This window comes from Sphaeramia orbicularis, chromosome 4 (assembly GCF_902148855.1).
Source record: "Sphaeramia orbicularis chromosome 4, fSphaOr1.1, whole genome shotgun sequence".
NCBI classification, from domain to species: domain Eukaryota; kingdom Metazoa; phylum Chordata; class Actinopteri; order Kurtiformes; family Apogonidae; genus Sphaeramia; species Sphaeramia orbicularis.
In genome coordinates, this window is record NC_043960.1 from 52,061,790 (window position 1) to 52,088,757 (window position 26,968).

Here is a 26,968-nt window from a genome sequence, read left to right on the forward strand (position 1 = left end):
TGTGACAGTGGGAAGAGTGCATAATGGACAGAACTGATTGAATGAATATGTAATGTGTGGCCTTTACATGCAATTGTGTGTGTGCTGGGAGGAAAAAATGTAAATATAATAATTTAGCACATGCAAAGTGATTTATCAAACCCCAAAGCAATTTTGCTCACAGAAACTTCGTCTATATTTACCACGTCTCAAAAAGGAGGTGCAAACAGGTTGGATGCGTAATTATGCACACATGGAAGCGGTTTGGAGACAAAGAAATGATGAAATGAGATGCAGAGAATGCATTTTTCACCCTCCTGTGAACATTTTTGGAATGATGGAAGAAAAAATAATTGAGACATATTAAAATAGAATAGAATAAGAATTACAAGTCCATCTCTAATCTTCTGATGATCGACCGCTGTTTTCCAACATGAAACTACATTAAGCTTTTTCTCTAATGTGCGCCTGATAAAGCTTAAAGGTGGGGTCTGAGATGCTTTTCTGGAGCATTTTTTATTATATTCCTTAAAATCCCCGATTACAACTAATTAATTAAATGCTCTAACAAAAAATTTAAAAAATCAGGAACGTGTGGAACAGGCAGGACTGAAAAAAACACCATCCAATCATTTTGAGCGCCCACTCGAAATGATTGAACGGTGATATGTCTATCAAACTCAACTGCCATTCACCCCGCCCTCCTTCCCCCCCTCTGCGCGTAACCCCTCTTTGTGTTCCCAGAGGCTGGAGCCTTGTACAGGAAGCGTAGCCAGAGCTTGGCCATGTTAGTTATATTAGGATGGAAAGTTCACCTGCAAACTGTTTTGTCACTAACATAAACCACTAAGAAATGTAACATTAGTCACATAGGTCTGAACTGGGGCTGTTCTGTAAGAGTGGCGGTGTTAGAGGAAACTGAATGAGCTATGCATGGATACACGAGCTGGAGGCTCAGCCGGGGCCGTAGTTGGGGTAGGAGCCTGAGGCGCACGGGACCGGAGCAGGGAACGGAGCCTCAGCCAGTGTAGGAGACAGTTCAGCCAGACCGGACTGGACTGTTGACGGCGTCAGAGCCCAACCCGGGTCTGGAGCACAGCAGAGCCGTCAAATTGTTGCTGTGCAGTGCTCGCGAACCCTCAGGAACAAGCATTGCGCGTGCCACCACTCTGGAGGCGTGGCTTCAGAGGGATGTCTGAAGAAAGGGGCTTGGACTTTTGAACTGAGTATTTTCAAAATGTAGCTTGCTCAAACCGTTTTTCCAAGATCTCAGACCCCACCTTTAACATGGACAACATCTATAATATTAGCGTTAGGGTAGGGTAAATGTATGAATCACCAGTGTCTGTCACCGAAAACGAGCTAACATCAGTAGCTCGCTAGCTTGTGATAAGCATTAGCCACAAGCACAAACAAGTGAGGTATTATTAACAATGAACCAACAGGTAATGTTCTTCTTAACACATAGTTGATGTTAGCGTTTATCTAAGTCACAGACAATGGACAGGTCTTACGGATCAATACGGTAAGATAACAGCTTTGACACTCACCTGCTCTCCTCAAGTGTATCCCCGGTCCAAATCCTAAACATGGCGGGGATGCGACTCACTCCAGGCTGTCAACTTTTAACTTTTCGTGTTAGCATTAGCTTAGCAACGAACCTTCACACAGTGCACACAAGGGCCATTTACCACTGAAAACTAACCCCAACCATAGCCTAACCCTAACCCTAACCCTAACCATTTACCACCCAGGCCTAACCTTGTGCAGACACAGGAACCTTATTTAATCATTTAACCGCTTTGCAAACTATATATATATATATATATATGTATATATATATATATATATATATATATATATATATATATATATATATATATATATATACACACACACACACACATATTAAAATAACTTTATTTTTTAGCGCACCGACCTCCACTTCCGGTGGGTTACTTCCTTAGCATTAGCCACATTAGCTGAAAGCCTTGAAAATTCTCAGCCTATGCTTTTATTTTTTCTGGTGGCCTTAATTTTAAAGCAAGAGACCTTTCGGGTAAACAGCACACCCTTAATTGAAAGGGTGGATTACGTTTTTTTTTTTCTTATAGTGGATTTTTTTTTTTTGGGCTGTTGTCTTTTTTTTCTTATAGGGGATCATTTTTTGGGCTAGTAGATAATTTTTTTGGGCTGTTCTCTTTTTTTTTCTTATTTGGGATAATTTTTTGGGGTACTGGATAATTTTTTGGCCTGTTGCACCTCTGGGCCACCGTACCTTTGACTACGTACAGTGATTACATAATGAGTCCCAATTAACCTTTATCTAACAGGAATACATCACATTGTCACAGTCATTTCATAAGAAGAGGTACAAATATTTATTCAGACTTTATGGGCAACAGTGCACATAGATTTTCTTTGACCAGGATTACTTTTCCAGCAAAAAACAGGATTATGTTTCTTTTTATAAAGAAGAAATTTCAGTTAGATTTCATTTGTTCTTGTAGTTCATTTAATTACTGAGTTATAGCCAGAATGTCTCTTGTGAGGCAGTGGTGGCTAGTGAAATTATTTTTTGGTGGGTGCATGCAAATGAGTTTTCAGATGCACCACTAGGAGACACCAAAGCACACGCACCACTATTTACCTCCACCTGGAGGTATTGTGATCGCTTTGCTTTGTGTGTTTGTGTGCATGCGTGTTTGTTTGTTTGCGTGTTTGTTTGTTTGTTTGTTTGTTTGTTAGAAAGATAACTCAAAAAGTTATAGATGGATTTTCATGAAATTTTCAGGAAATGTTGATACTGGCACAAGGAAGAAATGATTAAATTTTGGTGGTGATGGGGGGGGGGGGGGGGGGGGGGGGGCAGATCTGTCTTGGCGGAGGTCTGTGCTCTCCGAGTGCTTTTCTTGTTTAAAATAGTAATTTAAAGTAAGATCAAAAAACACACACTGTTTTCAGTCATGTATATTTTATGTGTAAATTTCATCTGTCTTTCCTTCACAATTGCACATTTTTCTATGACTCTGTAGTTAAAGTTAGCAGAGGTGTCAAAAGTATTCACATTCATTACTCAAAAAGTATAGATACTAGGGTTTAAACAGACTTCTATAGTAGTTAAAGTATCAACTCAAGCTTTTTACTCCAGTAAAAGTGTAAAAGTACTGGTTTCAAAACTACTTAAAGTATAAAAGTAAATGTAAGGGGAAAAAATGCCATTAGAACAAAAGCTTAAGCCGTGCCATGGGGGCCTATAGAGCTCTACCCCACCTAACCAAAAGCAATTTTCTAAAGGCCATAATGACTACAATGTTATATTAAAATTTTTATGTTGAAACATTTGGGATGCTCTGGGCTGCCTGTTTCAGCCGCATATATGAACATTGAAAATGAAGGCATTTGAGTCCAATGCAAATGTTTTACAGAACCATATATGTGTACTACTGAGCATTAACATGTGTTTCATGGAGTGGAAGATATGATGACTAGTTGAATATAAGTATTGGAATGGTGTCAGGTACAATGGATCACGTACAAACCAACAGGATGTTGGAATGGTGTATGTTTATATTTCTCATCCAACCACAATAAAATTCACTCTCTCTTTTTTTTTTTTTTTTTTTTTTTTAAATGTAAGGAGTACAAAGTACAGAGAATTGCGTGGAAAACATAAGAAGTAGAAGAAAAAAGTTGGCTGAAAAATAATTGAAGACCCTGGTGCTAAAAGTACTGAAGTCACAAAAAAGTATGTTAAAAATATTTATAGGGTGGACTTATCTAAACAAATACAACATGTGTATATGCTCAACTTGAACTGCCCAATAATGTGACTTCAGTAGTTTTAGCACCAGGGTCTTAAGTTACTCCAGTAAAGTATAGATAACCAACATTTCTACTTAAGTAAGGCAACAAAGTATTTGTACTTCATTACTGGACACCTCTAAAAGTCAGGCATGTCCCTGACAGTGTCCTTTCCACTGATAGGATGAACAATACATTTAGACCAGGGGTGGAGGTAGTACAGGTAGATCACATGGCATAAAAACATGAGGAGTCAGCCAGTGGGCTATATTACAGCCTGACTTGACTGTTCACTAAACAGCCGAAAACATTTAAACTCCACTTGAATGCAGATTATACACGGTACTCATGGCCTGTATCATCTATAGTTCATTTATTTAAACATTCATTTTTTAAAAAAATTATTTTATGGGATTCTTATCATCTTCTTCATGTGAGACAGGTGGGACAGCGCCCTAGCGCCCTCTATTGATGAACCACTGTTGAGAGATCACAGAGACTTTCACCTTTGACCTTTGGCCTCCAAAACCTTATCTCAGTGTTCAAGTGAATATTTGTGCCAAATTTGAGGTCGTTCTATCAAACATTTCCTGTGTAATTGAAGTTATTCAAGTTCTTTAAATGTAGTTAGGGCCAAAGGGAGACAGACCTACTTATACAGATGCTTCTGTCGTTAAATTACTTTTTTTCTCTGTGTGATTTATTCATTTATGTTTCTCCTCTCATGTCATCACCATCAGCCATGCATCAGAGGCAAAGAGGTTCTGTCATGAACATGAATGTCCCCCAAACTGGAACAACGCCAATGAGATGAACTGCTGTGTCTATCACGCCAACATCCACTCATGTCCGCTGGGCCTCATGGTCAGATTTCACCTCACACGGCACCTTAAACAAGCACCTCCGCAGTTTTTGTTGACTTTTGAAAGGCCTGCAAACCATGGAATTTTGCATTTGAATGAGAGGCCATTAACTTGGGAAAATGAAAAACTGATTTTACGGAAAAAGCTGAAAATTAAATTTGCCTGTATGCTATAAAATAAAAGATGAATACTTATTAAAGACATGACGTACACATTGTTAGCGCAATTTGGAAGATGTTTCACTATTAAAGCAGATGAACTTGCGGTATGCTAACAGGCCTATCATTTGTAAAAATCAACAAAAACTGATAAACTATAAAAAGCATGAGATTAAATGCAATATGTTGAGTGGATCTCAGCTATATGGTTCAATTTTGACTCTTAGCCAAATTGTACACATTTGTATCATACTCAGTGGAGTACAGCACAATAAAATACAACACTGAAATGGTATAGTTTTATCACAGATTTTGATATACACATCATGTATTTATGAAGATTTATGTAAATATTTCTACTGATTATTTTATGCTGTTTACTAGTGTTTTATTTATGTGTTTATTTTGTGGCCAATGGAATGTAATTTTGTTTTGCAGGGCATCTAAGATGTAATGTTTAAGTGACAATAAAGAAATCTAAAAGGTATACATTCATCATCTCTAACTACATATGTTGTCTCTTCTTAGAAACATGGTGGAATCTGTGGTCCATGGATTCCAGATGACGGCAAAATAGTGACCCACACTGTGTCCAAAGCAGGCAAGATGACACAGAAATACTGGACTTCAAAGGTGAGCAGAGGAAAACACAGCCACGTGTCAGGACAACACTGCTCCTTTTTTTCTGTCCTTTCTCTTGTGTCTCTGACTCTCATTTTAACTGCGTTGCCTTGAAAGAATGTCCGTTCAGTAAATGTTTCATCCATTCAAAGTGTTACTTTAGCTTTAGGGCCAGTTCCCTTGGTATGTTCAGATAAAACATGGCAGTAAGATGTAACCTCCAGCATGTTACTCAATGCTTAGTTTGAGAAACATTTAGTTGCATTATTTATTTCTTCATTCAGCATATTAACAGTTTTTTAATGTTGTTATATTTATCTGCTTAAGAGCAAACACATGGAAGACAAAACTTTGTAGATTTGATTTTCATTATAAAGACGTTTTATCTTAGATTAGATCGTGATTAATCCCTTGGGCAGAGCCCTCAGGAAAGTAAGGTTCCAATAATATTACAGCACCGACTGTACACATCTGAGAAATATTACAAGACAAACCGAAAGAAAATGGTAATAACAATAGCTATAAAAAAAAACAGGCAATTGTACATTAGAAAGTACTAGTGGAGACAGTAAAGAAAGTGATATGATAATTAAATGTAATTAAGTTATAATATAATATGCACTCTTTATGTATGCATATATATATATATATATATATATATATATATATATATATATATATATATATATATATATATATATATACATATATATATATATATATATATGTGTGTGTGTGTGTGTGTGTGTGTGTGTTTCTGAGAGGGAGAGTGGTCAGAATAAGTGATTTGTAGGCAAGTTCATGTGAGTTCGTGTCATTCCTGTTGAGGTGTTTTCTCCTTTAGGTGGTGCTAATCCATGTGGGAGTCACCTCAGTCATTGCTCACATCAAAATTGGACAAATGCACGCAGCGCTGGAGTCCAAAGTGCTTGTTGTCAGCGCTCAAGGTCAGTCTATGAACACGGGAGGAGACGTTCCTTTGAGTCCTTCAGGATGTGACTGTACATTCAGCCCTTGTGCAGACACATAATGCCAGTTCCTGTTGAACTACTCTCTCTGATAATACTGGACTCCCCTTGTAAAAGTTTCATCATTTGTTCATTAATTATTTTAAAGACACTTAATAGGTAATTAATTAACAGTCCAATCAGTTGGTCCACATGACATTTAAAATACAGAGGTTTTTGTAAAGGTTTTTGCATCTAGCATTTCCATTAGCCCTCAATCCATTAAGAGCAGTGAGCGTCCACTGAAGGCTTTGGGAGACTGAGTCCAGATCTGCATCAGTACCTTAGTCAAGAACACTGACAGGAGAATTAAGCTACTAATACTTTTTCATTATTGACAGCATTTTATGGTCTGTTATTTCAGTATAACAGACCATTTCTATGACAGTAAGTACAGATCGTACACTTGGGAGATCACCGCCAAAATCAATGAAATTATTGTCGTAAATAAATAAACAAATGGGAAAATGTCCAATGAATGTCCAGAGAACATATAATATTACCAATCAGTTCACTCAATGCCAAAGGAAAACATTGTCTGTCTGTGTTTTCTGTATTGGGTGGGGGTGGGGATTACGTGTTCTCCCTGTCTGGATTCTCTCCAGGTACTCTGGCTTCCTCCCACCATCCAATGTCCTGCTCTAAAAGGTTAATTGGTCAATCTAAAACGTCCTGTAGGTGTGAATGTGAGTGTGAATGGCTGCTCTTTTGTATATGTCAGCCCTCTGATAAACTACAGACATGTCCAGGGTAAACCCTGCCTTTGCCTGATGGTCACTTGGATAGGCTCCAACACCCTGGAACAGCAACCCTGTCAAGGATTAATTGGTTTGGGAAACAGATGACTGAAAATTTTGAGACTAAGATGTGCAAAAGGAGACAAAGGAATCTCCGTCACCAATGACGTCTGAGTCCTAACAGTAAATATCATGGGGTGTCATTTTTAACAGGTTACTGTTATTCTATTGTAATAGCTGTCTTATAACAGCAATTTATGACCATTTTTAATCCTCGCTTAATGCTATTAAAAGTCTTATTGTAAAGATTTACCAAAATATACTCAGCAAAAATATAAAGGCACCATGTACAGTATTTGTGTAACTCGAGACGCATGGCCCAAAATGAGCTCATGATGTCTTATAATTGTAAAACATTATTTAATTCTCTTGACTTATAAACAAACTTTGTGCCCATCTCTGTGAGTGAGCACTTGCTCAGTGGTCTAGTGATTCCAACTACAACACAGGTGTAACATGTCCAGACGCTGCTCAAACAGTGTTAACAGTATTCAGGCCCTCCTTATACTGGGGATAATAAAAGAACACCTCAAAATGTCACATTTTCTCAGATATCACCATGACACAGATGTTGCAAATCATGCGGGAACAGTTCTGAATAATATCCTATAGCTCTGTGTGGCTCTCAAAGAGGAGAAGAAGAACATTCCATGGGCTACAATAAGACAATATTGTCAACTCGATGAGAATACGATGTGTTGCTCTATAGGAAGCCAATGGTGGACACATGAGATATGGAGTTGTGATTTCTTTCAACTGGCCTCCACTGTGTCCACATGAATGTCCCTGAATGCCAGACGCCACTATCATGTTCTAACGGACAATAATCTGTACCACATTAATCAACAGAATAAACTGTGTGCGATTTAATATATTGCACAGCACCTATTGTTATTAAGAAGTCAGTGCGTTTATATTTTTGCTCAGTGTAGTTGTGTTTTCATACAGGTATGTTTCATGTTAAAGCATCTGTTCTGATCCTTTTAACACCTTCAGTCAGTATCTGTACTCCAGGTGGCTCTGAATCTCCTGTTGCCTGTGTGTTGCAGTGTGTGGGGATGATGTGTGTGAGCTGGAGGAGAACTGTTTGAACTGCCCTGCAGACTGCGGCATCTGCCCCATGTCTATCACCATCAAAGTGGCCATCGGGCTTCCAGTCGCCCTCTTCTGCAGCGGTTTCATCTTAACCATTGTGGTCAGTCTGCAACACACGCACACACACGCACACACACGCACACACACACACGCACACACACACACACACACACACACACACACACACACACACACACAAATATCAAAGTAAACACATAAATACAGGACATGTTTCATATATTTACTATCATTTCTTCTGTGCAGTGGCTTCAGTACCAGAAACAGAAGATGTTTTGGGATGAAAGCTGGATCATTAACTACAAGAACATCATATTTGGTAAAATGTTTCATATAGTTGCTGTTTATATATGTACACTTACATGAGATTTTAACTTTCTTGTAAGACTTGCATGCTGTTATATACAAAACACAGTGATGATTAATATTTTTATCAGTGTCGTGTACAAAATGTGTAACCCTCATGGGGTCACAAAGCACCACACATCTAACCTTCTTCATTTTCATTCATCCAAAGTTTCTTCATTGTGTCATTCCCAGGCTTGAAAAATTAAATTCAATCAGAGTTTTTCATAATCATCCAATGGAAATAATAATTTAACACCAGAACCTCACTTTTGATTTTGTACACACTTCTATTGGGAAGCTTTGAAATGAAACCTGTATCTGCTTTTGATCATATAGCAGTTGCAAATAAAAAATCACAATGTGCTGCGCACTTTTAATCCCCCTCAGCCAAACATAGTGTAAGATTCTGTTGAAAGTTCCTGCCCTATAATTTAGATTAGATTGTCTTTGTGTAAAACTTATTACATACATATTTTTTTTATTTGAAAGTACTCAGATATTATAACTGCACAAGGGGTAAAAATGAGGGGTAAAAACAAAAAAATGTAAGTTAACCTATAAGGACCCAAACAGCCACTGGTGACCAAAATCATCTACTGATATAAAATGTTTAAAAACTTCTGAGCCACAAAACCTATTTACACATTGAAATAATTGGTGTAAGATACAGTTTGTCATCTTTTCATGGTCATCAGATATCACCCATTTGGACATTCAGAGGCTCTGTAGTTACCGTGGAAACATTGTTACCTTCTTCAACACTGATTCACAAGTAAAACCCATGGAGTTGGATCAATGACAGTGGATGGACACACTTGTATTTACATTCAGTTATTGATATTTTTGCTGAAAAAGTCATTTTTTCATCAGTTCTCTCTCTCTCTCTATAATAAATCTCGACTTTAATCTGAGCTTTTATGAACATCTACATGATCAGTGAATGAAATATAGGAAAATACGTGATTTTCACAGAAAAAAATGCAAAATATAGACAATAATACTGTAATAAATGGTGATAAATCACTTAAGAATGGTTACATTATGTAGAAAAATTCATTTGGGAAGTGCCACAAAAGTAGCTCTGGGTCTTTATGGATTAATTAAATTTTATTAAATAAAAAATAAATAAAATCAAGCCAACAGTTCTGATCCTTTCATTGGATAATTAATGAAGTTATTAATATGATCCATCTACAGCATTCTCTGCAAAGTTCTTTAACTCGAACAGATGCAGTGAAAAGCTTCTCATTTATTAAACAACCCTCAGTTTGATTGAACGCATAAAGATGAAAGGATTCACCAGCTTCATTCAGCTCATGACAGAGTGGTTCAGGGAAGGAAAGATCATTTTTCACACATGGATTGGCCTCCATAGATTCTAGACCGGAACCCCATTCAGAATCTGTGGAAAAATTGGACATGGTCATATGGTCCGATGAGTCCAGATCGACCCTCTTTCAGAGTGAAAGGTGTGTCAGGGTGACAAGAGAGGAGGATGACGAGATTACCTGTCAAAGAATAGTGAATGAGTGGACTCGTATGCACGGTGCTAAAGGCAGAAATGGGTTTTATTAACAGAGAAATAAGAACAAGTGAACTAAACAAAACCGCAGGGAGTCTGCAGGGAGAAGAGGATCAGGGTGGAGGTGAGGAGGCACGCGGTGGCATGATAATCTGGGAGAGTTTATGGAAGGATGAGGTGGAATGATCTGGCACCACACAGACCCTTAAAGTCTCCTGATGGTAAGATGCTGCAGCTGTGCGGTGTGTAGCAGATGTGTCTGATAGCTGAGGGAGGGGTCAGCGGCCACCCTGGAGCAGACCGTGACATTACCCATGATGCCGAGTGCCTACAGTACAAACCTGTAGGGGCAGTGTTATGGTCTGGGGTTGGTTCAGTTGGTCAGCTCTACTTTTATAATGTGATGGAAATGCACATGCACTTAAAAGGTTCACTGGTCGATCTCAAACTGCCTATAAATGTTCATATGAATGGGAATGCCTGTTCATCTTTATGTGTCAACCCTGTGATGAACTGGTGTCAAGTCCAGGTTCTTCCCTGGAGTCCTGGCACCCCCATGACCCTCTCAAGGATTAAGTAGTTCAGAAGATGAAAGAATTAATGAAAATTTTGTAGTACGAAGATATGCTGTTGGTAGTTATTTTCGCTGAAGGACACAAATGGCATGGATTGATTGATTGATTGATAGATAGATAGATAGATAGATAGATAGATAGATAGATAGATAGATAGATAGATAGATAGATAGATAGATAGATAGATAGATAGATAGATACTCAAATGCCTGTAGGCTGGTTATGACCCGTTATTTGACAGCCTCTGAATCAGTCCTCATCTGTCTGTTTCAAGGCCATGTGCATGTTTCTTGAATATTTGACAAATCTGCTGCCACCTTGCTAGTCCCTTCACAGCTTCACCATTGTCTTTAATAGTGTTACCCACGACAACTGGGCTGCACCTCCCATTGCTATCTGCTTGTTCACAGTAAATATCATGGGGTATCAGTTTTAACAATTCAAGTGTGGGTTCAGCAACATTTAGTGACCATAAAATGATGGACATTGTGTGTTTCCCTTGGGATCAATAAAGTATCTATCTATCTATCTATCTATCTATCTATCGATCGATCGATCGATCGATCGATCGATCGATCGATCGATCGATCGATCGATCGATCAACACTAAGGTGTGTGCATGCCATAATCAAAGTAGAAGGTTCCCCAGTATTATAGTGTGAGGCTTTTTTTGGTCAGGCTCTGTATCTGATACTACTATTGTTTGTTTTGTTTGTTTGTTTCAAATTTAAACAGCCAAACCAAAAACAGCAAAGAAAATGTAAGAAAGAGAAAAAAAAGTACAATTTATATGCCCCCCCATACCCCATTTTTTTGTACTGACCACAAACTTCCATGCCAGCTCCACAAAATAACTCCAAAATAATATGCATATCAAAATTAAGCTCTGCCCACGCCTCCATATACCACAAAATATTACACATATCAAAAATAAATTCTGTCCGAGCCTATACATGATATACATTGTAAATCATACAGTCATGGAAACAGTTATTAGACCACCCTTGTTTTCTTCAGTTTCTTGTTCATTTTAATGCCTGGTCCAACTAAAGGTACATTTGTTAGGACAAAAATAATGATAACAACAAAAACAGCTCATAGTAGTTTAATTTAAGAGCTGATATCTATCCATTTTCCACATTTTCTTGATAATAACCAAAATCACTTCAGTTTTTACATCAATATCTATGGTATTGTACTGACAAAAACAGTGCTTTTAGACATTCCATGTTTTCTTTTCTGTCTGTTTTAGTCACATGATACACACAAGAGTTAATACTTGATTGCATAACTATTGTTTTTGTTGACTTTTGGTGGTCTACTAATTTTTTCTGCAACTGTAGTTCATTATTCATAACCATATAATATAATTCTATACCTATCCTACTATACCTTAATGTCCGATGTCTGCAGGCAGACTGTGCTACATGGGTCATGGAAGCAACATCAGCCTCCAGCAAGTCAAGAGTAACTCTAGCTTGAGTTGCACCACTGATGTGACCGTGTGCACCGGGGTCAACACCTCCTTCAAACAGGGCTTCATTCAACCTGGCATATAGTAAGAGACCTCATGAATACTCAAGACTTTTCATTTATATGAATACTTTACTCTCCTTCAAATTCAACTTATCTGTCTATTTTCTTTTTGTATCCTAACTTTTTACAACCAAACCCTTTGCATTTTTGTGTCTTTTGATAATACATTTGTCTTAATTTTTTGCAGTGATGGGAAGACAGTGGGAGTAAAGCACATCCAGAAGAAACACTTCACCCTTTCTAAAACCATCAGGAAAGAGGTGAAAGAAGTCAGGTGAGGAAAATCTGAAATGGGGAGAAAAAAAAGTAGTTGTCTTTCCAGTAAGAGAGAAGACCCTTAACCCTTTCATGCATTAATTATAAGAACCTTAGTTAAGATTTTTTTCTTGAGTGTTTTTATTCCTCCATAGGCATGAAAAAACACAATGTGATCAAGTTTGTTTTTTTTTTTTTTTTTTTTCATAGAGTTACAAAAATGTCCATGCATTTAATTTTTGAAATAAAGACACGTTTAAAACCCAATATCACAGTGATATGAAAACAATGAAATAAAATAAAATCTGATGTTTTCTCACATTTTAACATATTCTAATGCTAGTTATTACTATTTTCATGGAGATCATATGCAAAAAAAAAACAAAACAAAAAAACAAAACAAAAAAAAATAATTGATTAACGCTGAAACATATTAGTACAGATCAGGTTTATCAAGAACAGCAAAGTTTCAGTAGTGGTCTGAATGTCAGTGTATGGGATGATGCATTAGTGTCCACTGTGTTGGCTGATATGGAACTGAAACAAAAAAATCCATGAATATACAAGAGGACAGCTGGAGAAGAACTGTCCACTGGAGTGACCACTATGCATGAAAGGGTTAAAGATGCAAACAGCCACTGGCAACCACAACCATCTACTGATGTAAAATGCAGTTTGTCATATTTTCATGGTTATCATGTATGACCTATTTGGACGTTGAGAGGCTCTATAGTGAACGTGGAAACACTGTCATCTTCTACAACATTGAGTCATGAGTAAGATCCATGTAGTTTGATGAGTAACGGTGGTTGGAGACACTTGTTTATACATTCAGTTATTGATCTTTGCTGAAAAAGTCACTTCTTCAGTTTTCTCTGTTTTGATACAGCGAAGTCAACTTTACTCTGAGCTTTTATGAACATCTATCTATATGATCAGTGAATTAAATATAGGAAAATACCTGATTTTCACAGGAAAATATTAAATAATAATATTAAAATAAATGGTGATAAATCATTTACGAATACAAAGAAAAATTCCTTTGGAAGCTGCAATAAATGTAGCAGTCAGTCTTTATGGGTAAATACAAGTTGATGTGTGTGATTTTTCATAATGACTAGGCAACTGGACCACCCTAACCTGTGCAAGTTCATCGGAGGGTCTATTGAGGTGCCTTATGTCAGCATCATCACTGAGTACTGCCCCAAAGGTAGTCTGTCTGATGTCCTGCTCAATGATGATATCCCCATCAACTGGGGCTTCAGGTAAGCACAATTTGAACATGTGCAAGATGTTTCTGATATTGTGTTTTTTCCTTTTTGCTGTAAATAATAATAGATTAGATTTATATAGATTTATAGAGCTTATAGCCTATATAGCTTTTCTATTTTGTGTACTCAAAGTGCTTACATCGGATCCATTATTATCAACATTCAGTCACTGGTGGTTGTTAGCTACAGCTGTGGCTATGGCAGAGGCATGGCTGCCAATCTGCGCCCTCCGACCACCACCAAACATTCATACACGGTCATACAGTAACCCTGGAGGTGGGTGTCTAGCCCAAGGACACATGACCAGGACAGTGTGGGATTCAAACCTCCAACCCCCTGGTTATTGGACTCCTGAGCCACAGCCTTTTTGCTCTTGATTATGTGTCCAGTGATAACGGCACTGAGCCAGAGACAGCCTTATCAAGATGAAGATTTCATCAACAACACAATAAATAGAACATCAGTTCCAAGTGTAAACACTGAGAAATATTGTACAAAATGTAATAAAAAGCAACAGCAATGATGAGCAAATCTCATTAACCCACATTTTATTCACAATAGATCACAGAGCACTAAGAACAATGGCCCAAAATCAATAATGGATGATGTTCAGGACTTCAGGCAGCACCATATTAAAACCAGGCCTTAAAACTCAGAAACACAGTTCACTGTGTCATCTACAAACGTAGGTTAAAGCTCTAGAAGCCGTATGAACATGATCCAGAAACACCACCATTGTCTCTGGGCCAAAGCTCATTTCAAAAGAATTGAGGCAAAGTGGAAAATTCTTCTATGGTCTGATGAAGCAAACATTTTTTTTGGAAACCATGGATTCCACAGCCTCAGGTCTGAAGAAGAGATAGATCCAGTCTGTAATCAGCAGTAAGTTTAAAAGTCTGCAACTGTGATGGTATGGGGGTCCATTAGTGTCGATGCTCATCTGGAAAGGCACCATCAGTGCTGAAAAAAATGTTTTTGTCTCAAAATGAAATATTTTGTCAGATTAAACATTTGCATGTTTTCCATGTTCTATTGTGAATCAAATCTGGGTTCATGAAATTTGAAAACACTGATTTCTTTTTTTCTTATTTACATTTTATAGTGTTTCAACTTTTCTTTAGAATTGGGATTTTAAAAACAAGTCAGTTTTAATTCAGCAACTTTACAGCAAGACAGCCAAACAACAACCACTGCTCGCAGACACTGGTAAAGGAAGGTTAATATGTAAACACAAGAAGCACAAGAAAAGAATTGAAAAGACAAGACAAGACAAGACAAGACAAGGAAAAGAAAAGAAAAGAAAAGAAAAGAAAAGAAAAGAAAAGAAAAGAAAAGAAAAGAAAAGAAAAGAAGAGAAGATTGTGTGGACCTGGGCTACACATCCAGGAAGGTCAAAGTGATTCAGCACAGACTACATTAAAGTTTTTCTACCATATTCACATTTACCCACTGACAGCAAACTAAGGTGACTCAAACCATACAATAAAACACAAGATGTCCTTTAATAATGTACCTGGTGGACCTAGTGAGAGTGATGAAAGCTGCCAACAATTTCAGTGAAAAACAGTGATTGGTTCCCAAAATATGACAAGCGTTGACTGTTGTCATGACCCCTCACCCCTGCCCCTTTTTTTTTTTTTTTTTTTTTTTTTTTGACAGGTAGTGCTGCAACCCAAATTAATTTCACATTAAAAGAACCGAAATCTTTTTTGGTTCCTTTATAAAAGCCTTTTGTAAAATATGCAATTTAAACAGCGTACATATGAGTCATGCAGGTAACTGTGTCTGCATACCTGTAGATCTCTACCTGTATTAAGATGTTCTTATTACAAAGGATCGTCTCAATACAGGATGAAGGGAATAAACCTCACAATGCTTGAACAGACCAACCAAAGGGAGGCGTCACCTGCTCTGTCAGGGTTGTGTGTGCTTATATAGGAAGAAAGGCCCATGTGTAGGTTCTGGTCCTTTAGACTGTGTTCTATACTAATGCTGATTGACCTGTTAAACTCACATGAACAAGCATTAACACCAGCAGAGTTACTACTGGAGTTACTTTTGTGCTCATATAGTAAGGTAATGTCACATTTGTGGGGCGTTTTTCTTAGCAAGGGCGAACCAGAATGTCTCAGATCACCTCACTTTGCATGTTAATTGAAAAGAAATGCATTTTAGACATTTACATGTGGAGCTCCTCTGTGCAGACTATCCTTTGCTACTGATGTCGCCCGTGGGATGACCTACCTCCACCAGCACAAGATGTTTCATGGGAGACTTCACTCCAGAAACTGTGTGATTGATGACCGCTGGGTGTGCAAAATCTCAGGTAACAAAATGTCTGCATCATCAATCATCTTCATCTTTGTCATCATCATAGCAATAGATAGATAGATAGATAGATAGATAGATAGATAGATAGATAGATAGATAGATAGATAGATAGATAGATAGATAGATAGATAGATAGATAGATAGATAGATAGATAGATAGATAGATAGATAGATAGATAGATAGAATAGAATAGAATCAATCACATGCATGTCATCTTTTGACACCTGATTGTTGTCTAAATAGTTGTATTTACTTTTCTGAGTTGTAAAAATGGTTCATTGAATATGTTTGTCCATCATATTGTGACACCAGACTGCTTTGTAAATAGTCGTATATAGTTTTCCTAAAAATTCCTGAGGCATTCCCTGCATCTTCATATAAATAGTTAATTAATTTTTTTGTATTTTTAAAGTTTTCAATTTATATGTTTGTTCTAAATTTAAAAATGGTTCGTTCAACTTGTTTTTAGTGAAAAAGGGTAAGGTATCTAACTTTTTCCTACTTGGATTTCATGTTTTTTGTGTGATTTTAGGTTCAGTGTGTTAATACAGAATGTCAAATGAAAAAAAAAAACCCTGTAAAGTCTCACAGGTGAGGTTGTGCTGAAAAAATGAGACCAAATAAGGCAATGTAAACAGTTTTTTTAATGAGAAGTATTATAGCAAAATCAAAAGTATTCAAAAAGAGCTAAAATACACTCCACTCCTGAGGGCTAAACATGGCTCAGATGTAACCCTTAAATGTGTCAGCAGTGACTGGGTGGATCTCGAGAGTCTACAAAAGATCAATTTGGCTTTGAGGGATTGTTTCTTCTTGCTTCTACGTTGCACTGCTCAGTCATCTCTTATACGCAGCAATGTTATCATCAAGGCCAGGCACATAAACAACATGTGTCTACTCTATATTTTTCTGTGTTTGACTCCAGATTATGGGCTCACAGCCTACAGAAAGGAGGATTTTGAAGCTGTCAGTAATGGCTTCAACTGTGGGGATGTGAACCGTGTATACTGTGCCCCAGAGGTGCTACTGGGAAGCAGTTCCAACTTGACCCCTGCTGCAGATGTCTACAGGTATGTTTGAGCAGTATATTCCAAAAACACTCATCTTCTATAGCCTCCAAGTTGTCATGAGTTTAGATTTCAGCTGAACCTTAAACAGCTATGGAAAATATGTGGTAAATGTTCTCTCTTCTCTACTTTTCGCCACAGCTACTCCATGATTCTGGTTGAGATTGCGACTCGCTCTGACCTCATTTCAGTGAGTATGGCCGCCTTCTGCATAGATTACAACCTTCAGATTCCTTTTGATCTTTCCTTGGTAACAGGCAGTCCTCTGTGGCAGGACCAAGTGGAGGGAGTGAGGATGGATATCATGTGGCGCCCCCCCCCTGCCTGAACTCAAAGCTGGGAAGGCTGATACTGACTGTCCCAGTCAAAGAGACTATTGTGAGGTCTGTCAGATCATCAGTAATAAGTAGAATATCAGAATGGTATCAAATCAGCTGTTCTTTAGTCACATATTGAATCCAACAATTACAGAATAATTAGTCACATCTGTAGGTAGCACTTTACATTAGTAACATTGCTCAGTAATTAAATGATAATATCAGTGTGACTGTGAGTTTCTGTTGTTATACAGTTTCTCCAAAATGGGCCACCTATATCATCACTTAAAGTTAAGAGAACTTAGACTTTAAAAATAAACTGTATTATTTTACACACAATGCGACTGACTTATGCTGTTAATGTTGTCACATCCACAGTACATGTTCATGTTCATACAATGATTAAAACCTCGAAATATTATTTTATTCTGTTACAGAAAAGCTGAAATACATTTAATCAGACCTTTTAATCATACTTTTTTGAGAAGCAATTTAAGTTGTTTTTTTAAAGCTTTTATGCAAATGTCATCCTTCTTGTGTTACATGCCACTAAAGGCACCAATTGTCCATGAGTCAAAGATCTACACATTTTTGTAGGGTCACTTTGCAGGATATAGTTCTAATGGAGTCTATTGGGGACACATAGTTATTTACTTGCTCTTCTTCCACACTAATACATAATTATTCTGGTAATTAAATCCTATATATAATTACCTCTTTTTTATGCCCCATTATTACCATTTTATTACTGAGCTTTATTGATGTAAAGTGCTGCTGACATATATAGAATATTGTAAGTACTGACATATTGTTTTCACTGGAACAGCTCATCAAAAGGTGCTGGTCTCACAACGTCACCATGAGGCCCACCTTTGAGCAAGTGAAGAAGATGATTGACAAGATGAACCCACACAAAGTCAGCCCTGTGGATATGATGATGAATCTGGTAACAAACCCATTTATACACAGATACTTTACTAAATAGTACACACACATTTGTCAAGATCCTCACAGTTCTTTGAAACAAAGCTTTATTTCTCTTCAAAAGTGATTAAATGCCACTTTTACATACATTGTATTGAGATTTAATGTTAAATTGTGTTCCTTCAAATGCAACCAATAATATGAGTGCGTTTTGTGTTTTTGATCAGAGCTATTAGTCAGATCTTTCATAAGGACATTTGTCAACCTAAAACAACGAAGAATTAATCTGTACCAAAAAATATTTTTCAGCCACATATATTGCAGTGTAGTTTGTTTAGTTCTGTGAGTGCTTATAGAGTCCCTTCTTCTTAACTGCAGATGGAGAAGTACAGCAAACATCTGGAGGCTATCGTAGCAGAGAGAACACAGGATCTTCTTCAAGAGAAACAGAAGACAGACCGGTTGTTATACAGTAAGTTGTAACAATTGTGAAGAGTGAGGAAAAACACTCATATAGCAGCAGAATCATGCATTTAGCCAAGTACAGGTTTATAAAAGTGGTCCTGTAGATGCATTTGGGACATCCAGGACAGGTTCCTGCTGTAAAATCACTGCCTATATACATTATGTGCACAATACCTATAGTATGTGCATGCTACGTTACAGACAGTTTAACAGTGAGATAAACAGTGAAATAATGTAGCATGTGAAGGTTTGTTTGCTGCCATCTAGTGGCATAGAAATAGCATTTTTTTTTATTGCTCTATAGGCAGAACATTTGAAAAGAAAACACATTCAGCTGTTATATTTATGCAGGTATGTTACCAAAGCCGGTGGCTGATGATCTGCGTCAAGGCCGAACAGCAGAAGCCCAAAGCTTTTCCAATGCCACTGTGTATTTCAGGTTTGATCTGGTCAAAGTCTATTTTTCAACATAGTCATAAATGTATAGTTTGCATTTGGGTGCTTCTATGAAACTGGGTACGTTTTGGTACCTGGCAGTTTGCCAGCTTTTAGACCCAATAATAAGAGAGAAATTTAGACATATTTCCCCCAGGATGTACCTAATGATGACCTCAGATAAATGCAAAAAAAAAAAAAAAAAAAATTATACTCTTGCTCTGAGCCATCCCAAAATTAATGAATTTTTAATAAAATATTGGGGCCAAAAATAGGACCAAAATTGGGACATGAAAAGCTACGTAGGTGTCAGTGCATTTCATCTGAACCACATGGCTTGAAGTGGTCTTGTATAGCATTACAAATAAAGACACTGTGTGAAATGTGTCGATCCTAGTGGTTTTTCTAATCCACAAGTGGATTTTTCATCAATCTCAGTCTCATTCCAGGTTTGGTGTGGAACTCATCGTGTCCACTTGCATTGCATACAGAACCTGCCCAGTTAAACACATATAAATTGTGAATGATTTTGCAACAGCAGTCATTTTTGTGAAACTCTCTGCCTTGACTATTTACTTTGATTCCCAAAATGTACCTGTGAGAGAATACAGAGATATTCAAGAAAATAGTAGCACATAATTTTTGTGTCCCTTTGACCATGTTGCATGCAGATTTTTGTATTAAATATAATGTAAAATAATATGAAAATGTGTTTTGTCTGAAAAATAGTTTCTCTTTTATCTCAGTAGATATTTATTTTTAAAAAAAGACCCAAAGTGCTCCCAAACCAGCTTCATAACATTAGTCTACATCTGGTTTGAATTTTTAGCCCCTCTGTCCTGTTTTTAGGACCAGTTTCATAGAAGCACCCATTTCTGAGTTCCCTCCCTAGACATCATAAGACTCTCTTTGCAAACATTATCAGGTCAAATGGAGATGACGAACCATGTATTTTTCGTCCTTTGCAGTGACATTGTTGGTTTTACTCAGCTGTCTGGGGCCAGCACTCCCCACCAGGTCGTAAACTTCCTCAACCAACTTTACACCACCTTTGACGACATCATTGACAATTATGATGTCTACAAAGTGGAGACAATAGGAGATGCTTGTAAGTAAAATACAGAGATTACATTTTTAAGTGGATCAGCTTTGGATAATGCAGTTAAGATGAAAAGCAATAATTATTCCAAAATGGAATAAAAAGTAAGACATTTGAGAATCAAAATTAAAACAAAATTCTTTTTTTTTTTTTTTTTTTAATCTTGCAAACAAAAGCTATAAAGCAAAAACAATATTGACATTCTCTCCAAAATCTAAGTATCAATCAGTTAAGACAGAAATTCTCCCTCTGCTTTTTTTTTTTTTTTTTTTTTTTTTACTGTGGCTTAATATTTGACAATCCAGACATGGTGGTCTCTGGCGTCCCTCAGGAAAATGGCATCAATCATGCTGGAGAAATAGCCAGCATGGCACTAGATTTGGTCAGCGTGTGTCATACCTTTAAGATCCCCCACAAACCCAACACTCAGCTGAAAATACGAGCTGGCATCCACTCAGGTAACTGTCAGTTTCTCAATCAACAAATCAAATCAACAAATGTAACATGTTAATACAACAAATACATTCCTGCAATTGTAAAGCACCAGTTCTTCAATAAGCCTCATAGCATAATTCCCTAACTCATACACAAATGGACAAAAGTATGTGGACATGTTAAATATAGGTGTTTCTTTTCTAACAGGGGTCTGGGACACAAAACGATAATGACAAATGTCATAATATAGTTTTATATTGGGATAAATATCATTACATTGGTTAGTTTGGTTTAAATTGTTGTCTTTGCTTCCAAAATGCCTCAGAGATGGTTTTTACTTACTTTCTCTGAACATCAATTTTTTTGTTTTGTTTTGTTTTGTTTTATCTGTGACTCTGATTTTAAATGTTCTACCTCTAAATTTCTAAAATATTTTTCATGCTCTGACAGTAAATAATGTTTTTCTACCACAACTAACCATCTACTTTCTTCACATCTCACTTTAAACAAACTTTAATATTGATAGGAAATATTGATGTCTGTAAACTAAATGGCAAAAATATTGGGACACATCATGCCTACAGCTGTAGGATGTCCTGTTCATGCTGATTTGACATAAAAACATCAATATTAATAATCAATATGATATTTATCACAATATAAAACTATATTATGACATTTGTCATTATTGTTTCACATCCCAGACCCTGAATTCAATGTGTCCCAAAACTTTTGTCCATTTTTGTATGAGTTAGGCAATTATGCTATGGTGCTAACGTTATGTTGTCTATCTATTTGATTATATACACAGAACTGTAACAGTTAATTTCACCTCTGATTTTTTCCAACCAACCAGAACTGTGACTTTGTAATCCGTGCTGTTTGTCCTGTTAGGACCGGTCGTGGCTGGAGTGGTTGGCACCAAAATGCCACGTTACTGCCTATTTGGGGACACGGTCAACACAGCGTCACGCATGGAATCCACAAGTGAAGGTAACGGAGGATTAGATCCACTGTCTGGGATCCAGTTAATACCTCTGCATGTAACACAGGGCAGAAATATAGAGAATTTTTACCCCATGAGGTGTGAAATGTGTGTCTTACTTTTGTTTTGCAGAGGCAAAAGTACACACTTTGTTTAGAGAAATTTGTATTGGAATTTAAAAAAAGACACAAAATGTAGATTCAGCTTCTTTACTTTTGTGAAGGGGAGGAAATCCAGGCTCTGACTTGTACTCTTTTGTCTTGTTTTCATGCTGTTTCTGGTTACATCTTTGACATCATTTCCATTTCATTTCATCGTTTTCATTGTTCTTGTGTTTCATGCGGTGTGTAAAATAGGAAATGCTTCAATAAATGTTTTTTATTTTTTATTTGTTAACCTTTATTTCACCAGGAAAAATCCCATTGAGATGAAGAACATGTTTTCCAAGGGAGTCCTGATAAGATAGGCAGTAGCAAATACAATGTACAGTCACAAGATTACACAGTTAAAGCACAAACAACTGACACATTTAACTATAAATACTCAGTATAAATAACATTTATGAGCAGCTTAAGAAAAACAAATGCAAGTTATGGAATCGGCCTCAAAAACTGTCGGTTTTGATTTAAAGGCGCTCAGTGAAATGAACTCAGTTTCAGTCTTTGTGCAGCTGATTCCATCATAAGGTGCAGAGTAAACAAAAAACCTTTGACCCAGTTCTGTACGGGTGTACGGGACAGAAAGCAACAAATGATCACTTGTACGGAGACAATAAGTATCCAAGTTTTTCTTCACTATTAACCAAATGGTAAATGGTCTTTCACTTGGACAGGGCTTTTCTACCCCTAAGGTACTCAAAGCACAGGAGTCAGGGCTCGATCCACCAGTCATCTGGTTTGTTGGAGACCCACTCTATGTGTCGTTCAGGATGTCAAACTGGACACTAAGGGCTTGTTTTGTCTGCATGTTATCTTCCCATGTAGTGACTGAAATCATCACTGGGGAAATGAGTCTGTTTTAAAAATCAAGATTAGAATGTACAGATATTTAAAATGTTTAAAGAATTGTCAGAAAAATACATATGGGTGCTTCTATGAAACTGGGTTCATTTTGGTACCAGGCACTTTGCCATCTTTTTTAGACCCAATAATAAAAGAGAAATTAGACATATTTCCTCCCAGGATGGACCAAATGATGACCTCAGATAAATGCTAAAAAAACATTATACTCTTGCTCTGAGCCATCTCAAAATTATTGGATTTTTAATAAAATATTGGGGCCAAAAATAGGACCAAAATTGGGACAGTAAATGCTGCCTAGGTGTCAGTGCATTTTATCAGGACCACATGGCTTGAAAGTCTCATATAGACAATAAATAAAGACACTGTGTTAAATGTGTCGATCCTAGTGGTTTTTCTAATCCACACATTTGGGTTTTTCATGAATCTCAGTCTCATTACAGGTCTGGTGTGGAACCCATCGTGTCCACATGCATTACATGCAGAAGCTGCCCAGTTAAATGCATATAAATCGCAAATGATTTTGCAACAGCGGCCATTTTTGTGAAACACTCTGCTTTGCATGATTAGTTCAATTCCCAAAATGTACCTGTGAGAGAATAAAGAGATTTTTTTTTTTTTTAAAAGTATCGTGTAATTTTTGTGTCCTTTTGACCATGTTATACGCAGATTTTTGTATTAAATGAAATGTAAAATAATATAAAAATGTGTTTTATCTGAAAAATAGCTTCTCTTTTATCTCAGTAAATATTTATTTTTAAAATAGACCCAAAGTGCTTCTAAACTTGCTTCATAACATTAGTTTACATCCGGATTGTATTTTTAGCCCCATGTCCTGGTATTTTCATAGAAGCACCCATATTGAACTTAAGTATAGATACCTGAAAATGAAAAGAACAGTAATGAAGTATTTGTCCATTGCACTTCTGTGTTTTATGTGTTTATCTGCAGTGCATCTGTAATAGGTTTAGAGGCACATCAGATCAAATCTTTTGATCCATGCTGCACTGCTGTAGCTGCTGCTGTGTAAAGCTAAAAGGATCCCTGGGGTGACATCATGGAGAATGGACTGTGTGCTCACAGTAATCTGGGACTGCATTAAAACAGTGGGACAAAGGAAACTTCTGAACTACTACAACGTACTCCAACATAAATCTAAGAAAAAAAAAAAAAGTTCAATTCAGATTAGACCCTGGACCTCATGACAGAGCCATATGTGCTAATACGTTGGGTCTTAAAAGTTCACTTATGAGTACTGCTGAATTCACCTTTTTTTTTTTTTTTTTACTATAGCTCTGAAGATTCAGGTGAGTGGTGCGACAGCCGACCTCCTCCACAGCCTCAGAGGTTACATTCTGACCTGCAGAGGGACACTTAATGTGAAGGTAATATTGATGAGCTCTGAACTCAACTTAACTTAAAAAGTTAACCCTTAAAGGTGTCTTCCAAATGAACTTTTCTCCACATTTAACTTTTCCTTAGTGATTTATTATTAATTTAATAAAAATTGTCTGCATTTTTCACTGAAAATCTGGTATTTCCTTTATTTGATTTAACTGATCATGTAAATGTTCAAAAATTCAAAACAGGGACAAAAACATGACTTTTTTTTTTTTTTTTTTAGCAAAATTTATCAAAAACTGAATATAGAAACAAGTGTGTCCATCCACTGTCATTGATCCAACTCCATGGGTTTTACTGGTGAATCAATGTTGTAGAAGATGACAGTGTTTCCACGGTAACTATGAAGCCTTTGAACATCCAAATGGGTCATATCTGATGACCATGAAAAGATGACAAACTGTACTTTACACCAATTATTTACATGTATTGATAGGATTAGTGGATCAGCAGGTATTAAACAGTTTAGATCAGTAGATGGTTTAGGTCAGCAGTGGATGGTTATGTCTCAGAAAACAAGGTTTCCTAAATGAAAGTGCAGATACTGTATGCAGGTGTCTTCTAGTTGATGATAATGTCCAGCTGACCTTCTAGTGAAATTCTTAGATATCTATATTGCTGAACTGTTTCTGAGAATTTATTAAGTAAGTAAAGTTTATTTATAAAGCACTTTTCACAGATAAAAATCACAAAATACTGTAGATAAAATGGGTGCAATAAAACAACATAAGAATAATTTAATAAAATAAATAAAAGGATAAATCCATCAACCAAAAGCTTTCCGAAATAAAAATGTCTTGAGTTGAATGGAATTTACCATTTAAAGTGTACCTGGTGTTTTGGAGTTTAGAGCCAGGTTTACGTGAAACTGGTCTAGAGTTACCTACTGAACTGAACTGATACACATCCCCCAGTTTATCTCAGATTCAACCCAGTATCAGTGTTATCAGCCTTGTGAAGCTGTCTCCATCAGACTTATGGTTTACTCAAAATGGGTCATGGAATCTTTTTGACTGGGTTGCTACTTTTTAAATTGTAATTATTTGTATAATTTTGTTCTTTTTCTTGACTATTCCTCATTTGAATTCATTTTGCTCATTCTTTGTTCATGTTCTTGACTATTTTCTTAATTTGAATTAATTTTGTTTCTCATTCTTTATTAATATTGATGATTTTTCTTATTATCACACTTCTTATTTCCTTCATTTTTCCCTCATTTTGTCAATTTAATACTTCTTTTTCATCTTCTTTTTCTCCTTCTTCCTCTTATAATTATTATTATTGTTTTTTTGTACAATTATAGACACATATAAATGCTGTTATATTAAAAAAAGGGAGATAAATAATTAATTTAAAAATTTTGGGAAAGGGCACATTTCTCTCTTGGGTCTTTTGGTGAATCCCTGTTCTACAGAAAGTAAAGGACTGATATTTACACATAATCTGCATGTACTTTTCTTTGACAAATCAAGATAATGTCTATGGATTGCCACAGGTGTGTGGCTTTAAAAGCTCACAGGAAATTCAAAACTTTTCTAAAGGTTAAAAAAAAGCCTTTCTTTAATGGTAGTATTATATGATCCACTTCCACTGGTGTCTATTTCCTTTGTAACTGAAGGTCTGTGTTTTGGGTGGGGCCAGTGTAATTTAGTGGGGGAGGACTGACACTTGTGATGTCTTGCTAAGCGGTGGTCCCAGCTGCTGCTCTCTGCTTCCCAGTGGACCCTAATGGCTTTATTTAAAATTCAAAGAAACACATGGTTTGCAATATGACTCTCTCCTGTCTCTTGTATTGACTCCGCCTGTCTTTTTCTCTTGACCCAAAAGGGCAAAGGGGAGATGACAACATGGTGGCTTGAAGCCAAGAGAGATAATAGCACAGATCTGCTGCACCGAACATCTGAATCCAGAGGAGTCCCAGTACCAGTCAGTGAATAGATCTGAGTGGAGATCAACACAATAAAAGTGGATTAGGCTTTGTTTGTGTACAATTGTATCCAGTTATGTGTATGTGCATCTGTAATTTTAAACTGAATACTATAAGTAATGTAGGCAATTACATACTTAAATGTCTTACTACACTGTAAGCTCAGTAGATGTAATGTTTGTGGTTGCATTGCTCATTGTCATACATTACTGTTGTTACCAGGAGTGGTGATGCACATTTATTTTGCATTTTAACTGTACATGGCATGGTATTTTCCTCCAGTTGCTGATAAAAGCATATGCAGAGAAAAACATTACAGTATGTGATGAAACCAGTAATACAGGTTTCATCTCACAATGTTTTCTGATCAGTGTGTTTTCATCCCAATACTGTATTTTTTAAGCACTTTCATGAGAAACTGGTTCATTGGAAAAAAGTGTAAAGGAAGTTTCACTGCCTGGAAAAAAATAAATAAATAAAAACTTGAAAATAGTAAGAGTCTCTAGCAAATAATTTGTAATTAGAAACAGGCATATGTAATCCTTATTCACAACAGAGGTGTCTTTAATCCTTTTACAATGATCAATATTATTAATAATGACTGTTTTAGTTTAGTTTCTCTAGTTAGAATTCTGTCATTGTGTACAAGATCAGCTATTTTTTCACTAATTAAATCTAAATAGAATTTCCACTGATCTTCATCACATAAACAT

General features: G+C 36.7%; 1 protein-coding gene across 1 annotated transcript in view; it reads left to right on the forward strand.

Moving 5' to 3' along the window:
- Positions 1-26,680, forward strand: part of LOC115417605 (atrial natriuretic peptide receptor 2-like) — a 34,879-nt gene extending 8,199 nt beyond the window's left edge. The window contains exons 4-23 of the mRNA XM_030131619.1: positions 4,524-4,647; positions 5,333-5,437; positions 6,270-6,372; positions 8,279-8,424; positions 8,589-8,661; positions 12,201-12,345; positions 12,511-12,597; positions 13,700-13,843; positions 16,054-16,175; positions 17,107-17,251; positions 17,390-17,442; positions 17,543-17,631; positions 18,392-18,511; positions 18,868-18,961; positions 19,306-19,393; positions 20,358-20,497; positions 20,794-20,946; positions 21,818-21,916; positions 24,221-24,312; positions 26,156-26,680. Of these exons, the coding sequence (XP_029987479.1) occupies positions 4,524-4,647; positions 5,333-5,437; positions 6,270-6,372; positions 8,279-8,424; positions 8,589-8,661; positions 12,201-12,345; positions 12,511-12,597; positions 13,700-13,843; positions 16,054-16,175; positions 17,107-17,251; positions 17,390-17,442; positions 17,543-17,631; positions 18,392-18,511; positions 18,868-18,961; positions 19,306-19,393; positions 20,358-20,497; positions 20,794-20,946; positions 21,818-21,916; positions 24,221-24,312; positions 26,156-26,266 (2,233 nt within the window). The 3' untranslated portion in view covers positions 26,267-26,680. The remainder of the gene's footprint in view (positions 1-4,523; positions 4,648-5,332; positions 5,438-6,269; positions 6,373-8,278; positions 8,425-8,588; positions 8,662-12,200; positions 12,346-12,510; positions 12,598-13,699; positions 13,844-16,053; positions 16,176-17,106; positions 17,252-17,389; positions 17,443-17,542; positions 17,632-18,391; positions 18,512-18,867; positions 18,962-19,305; positions 19,394-20,357; positions 20,498-20,793; positions 20,947-21,817; positions 21,917-24,220; positions 24,313-26,155) is intronic.
- The last annotated feature ends 288 nt before the right edge of the window (positions 26,681-26,968 follow it).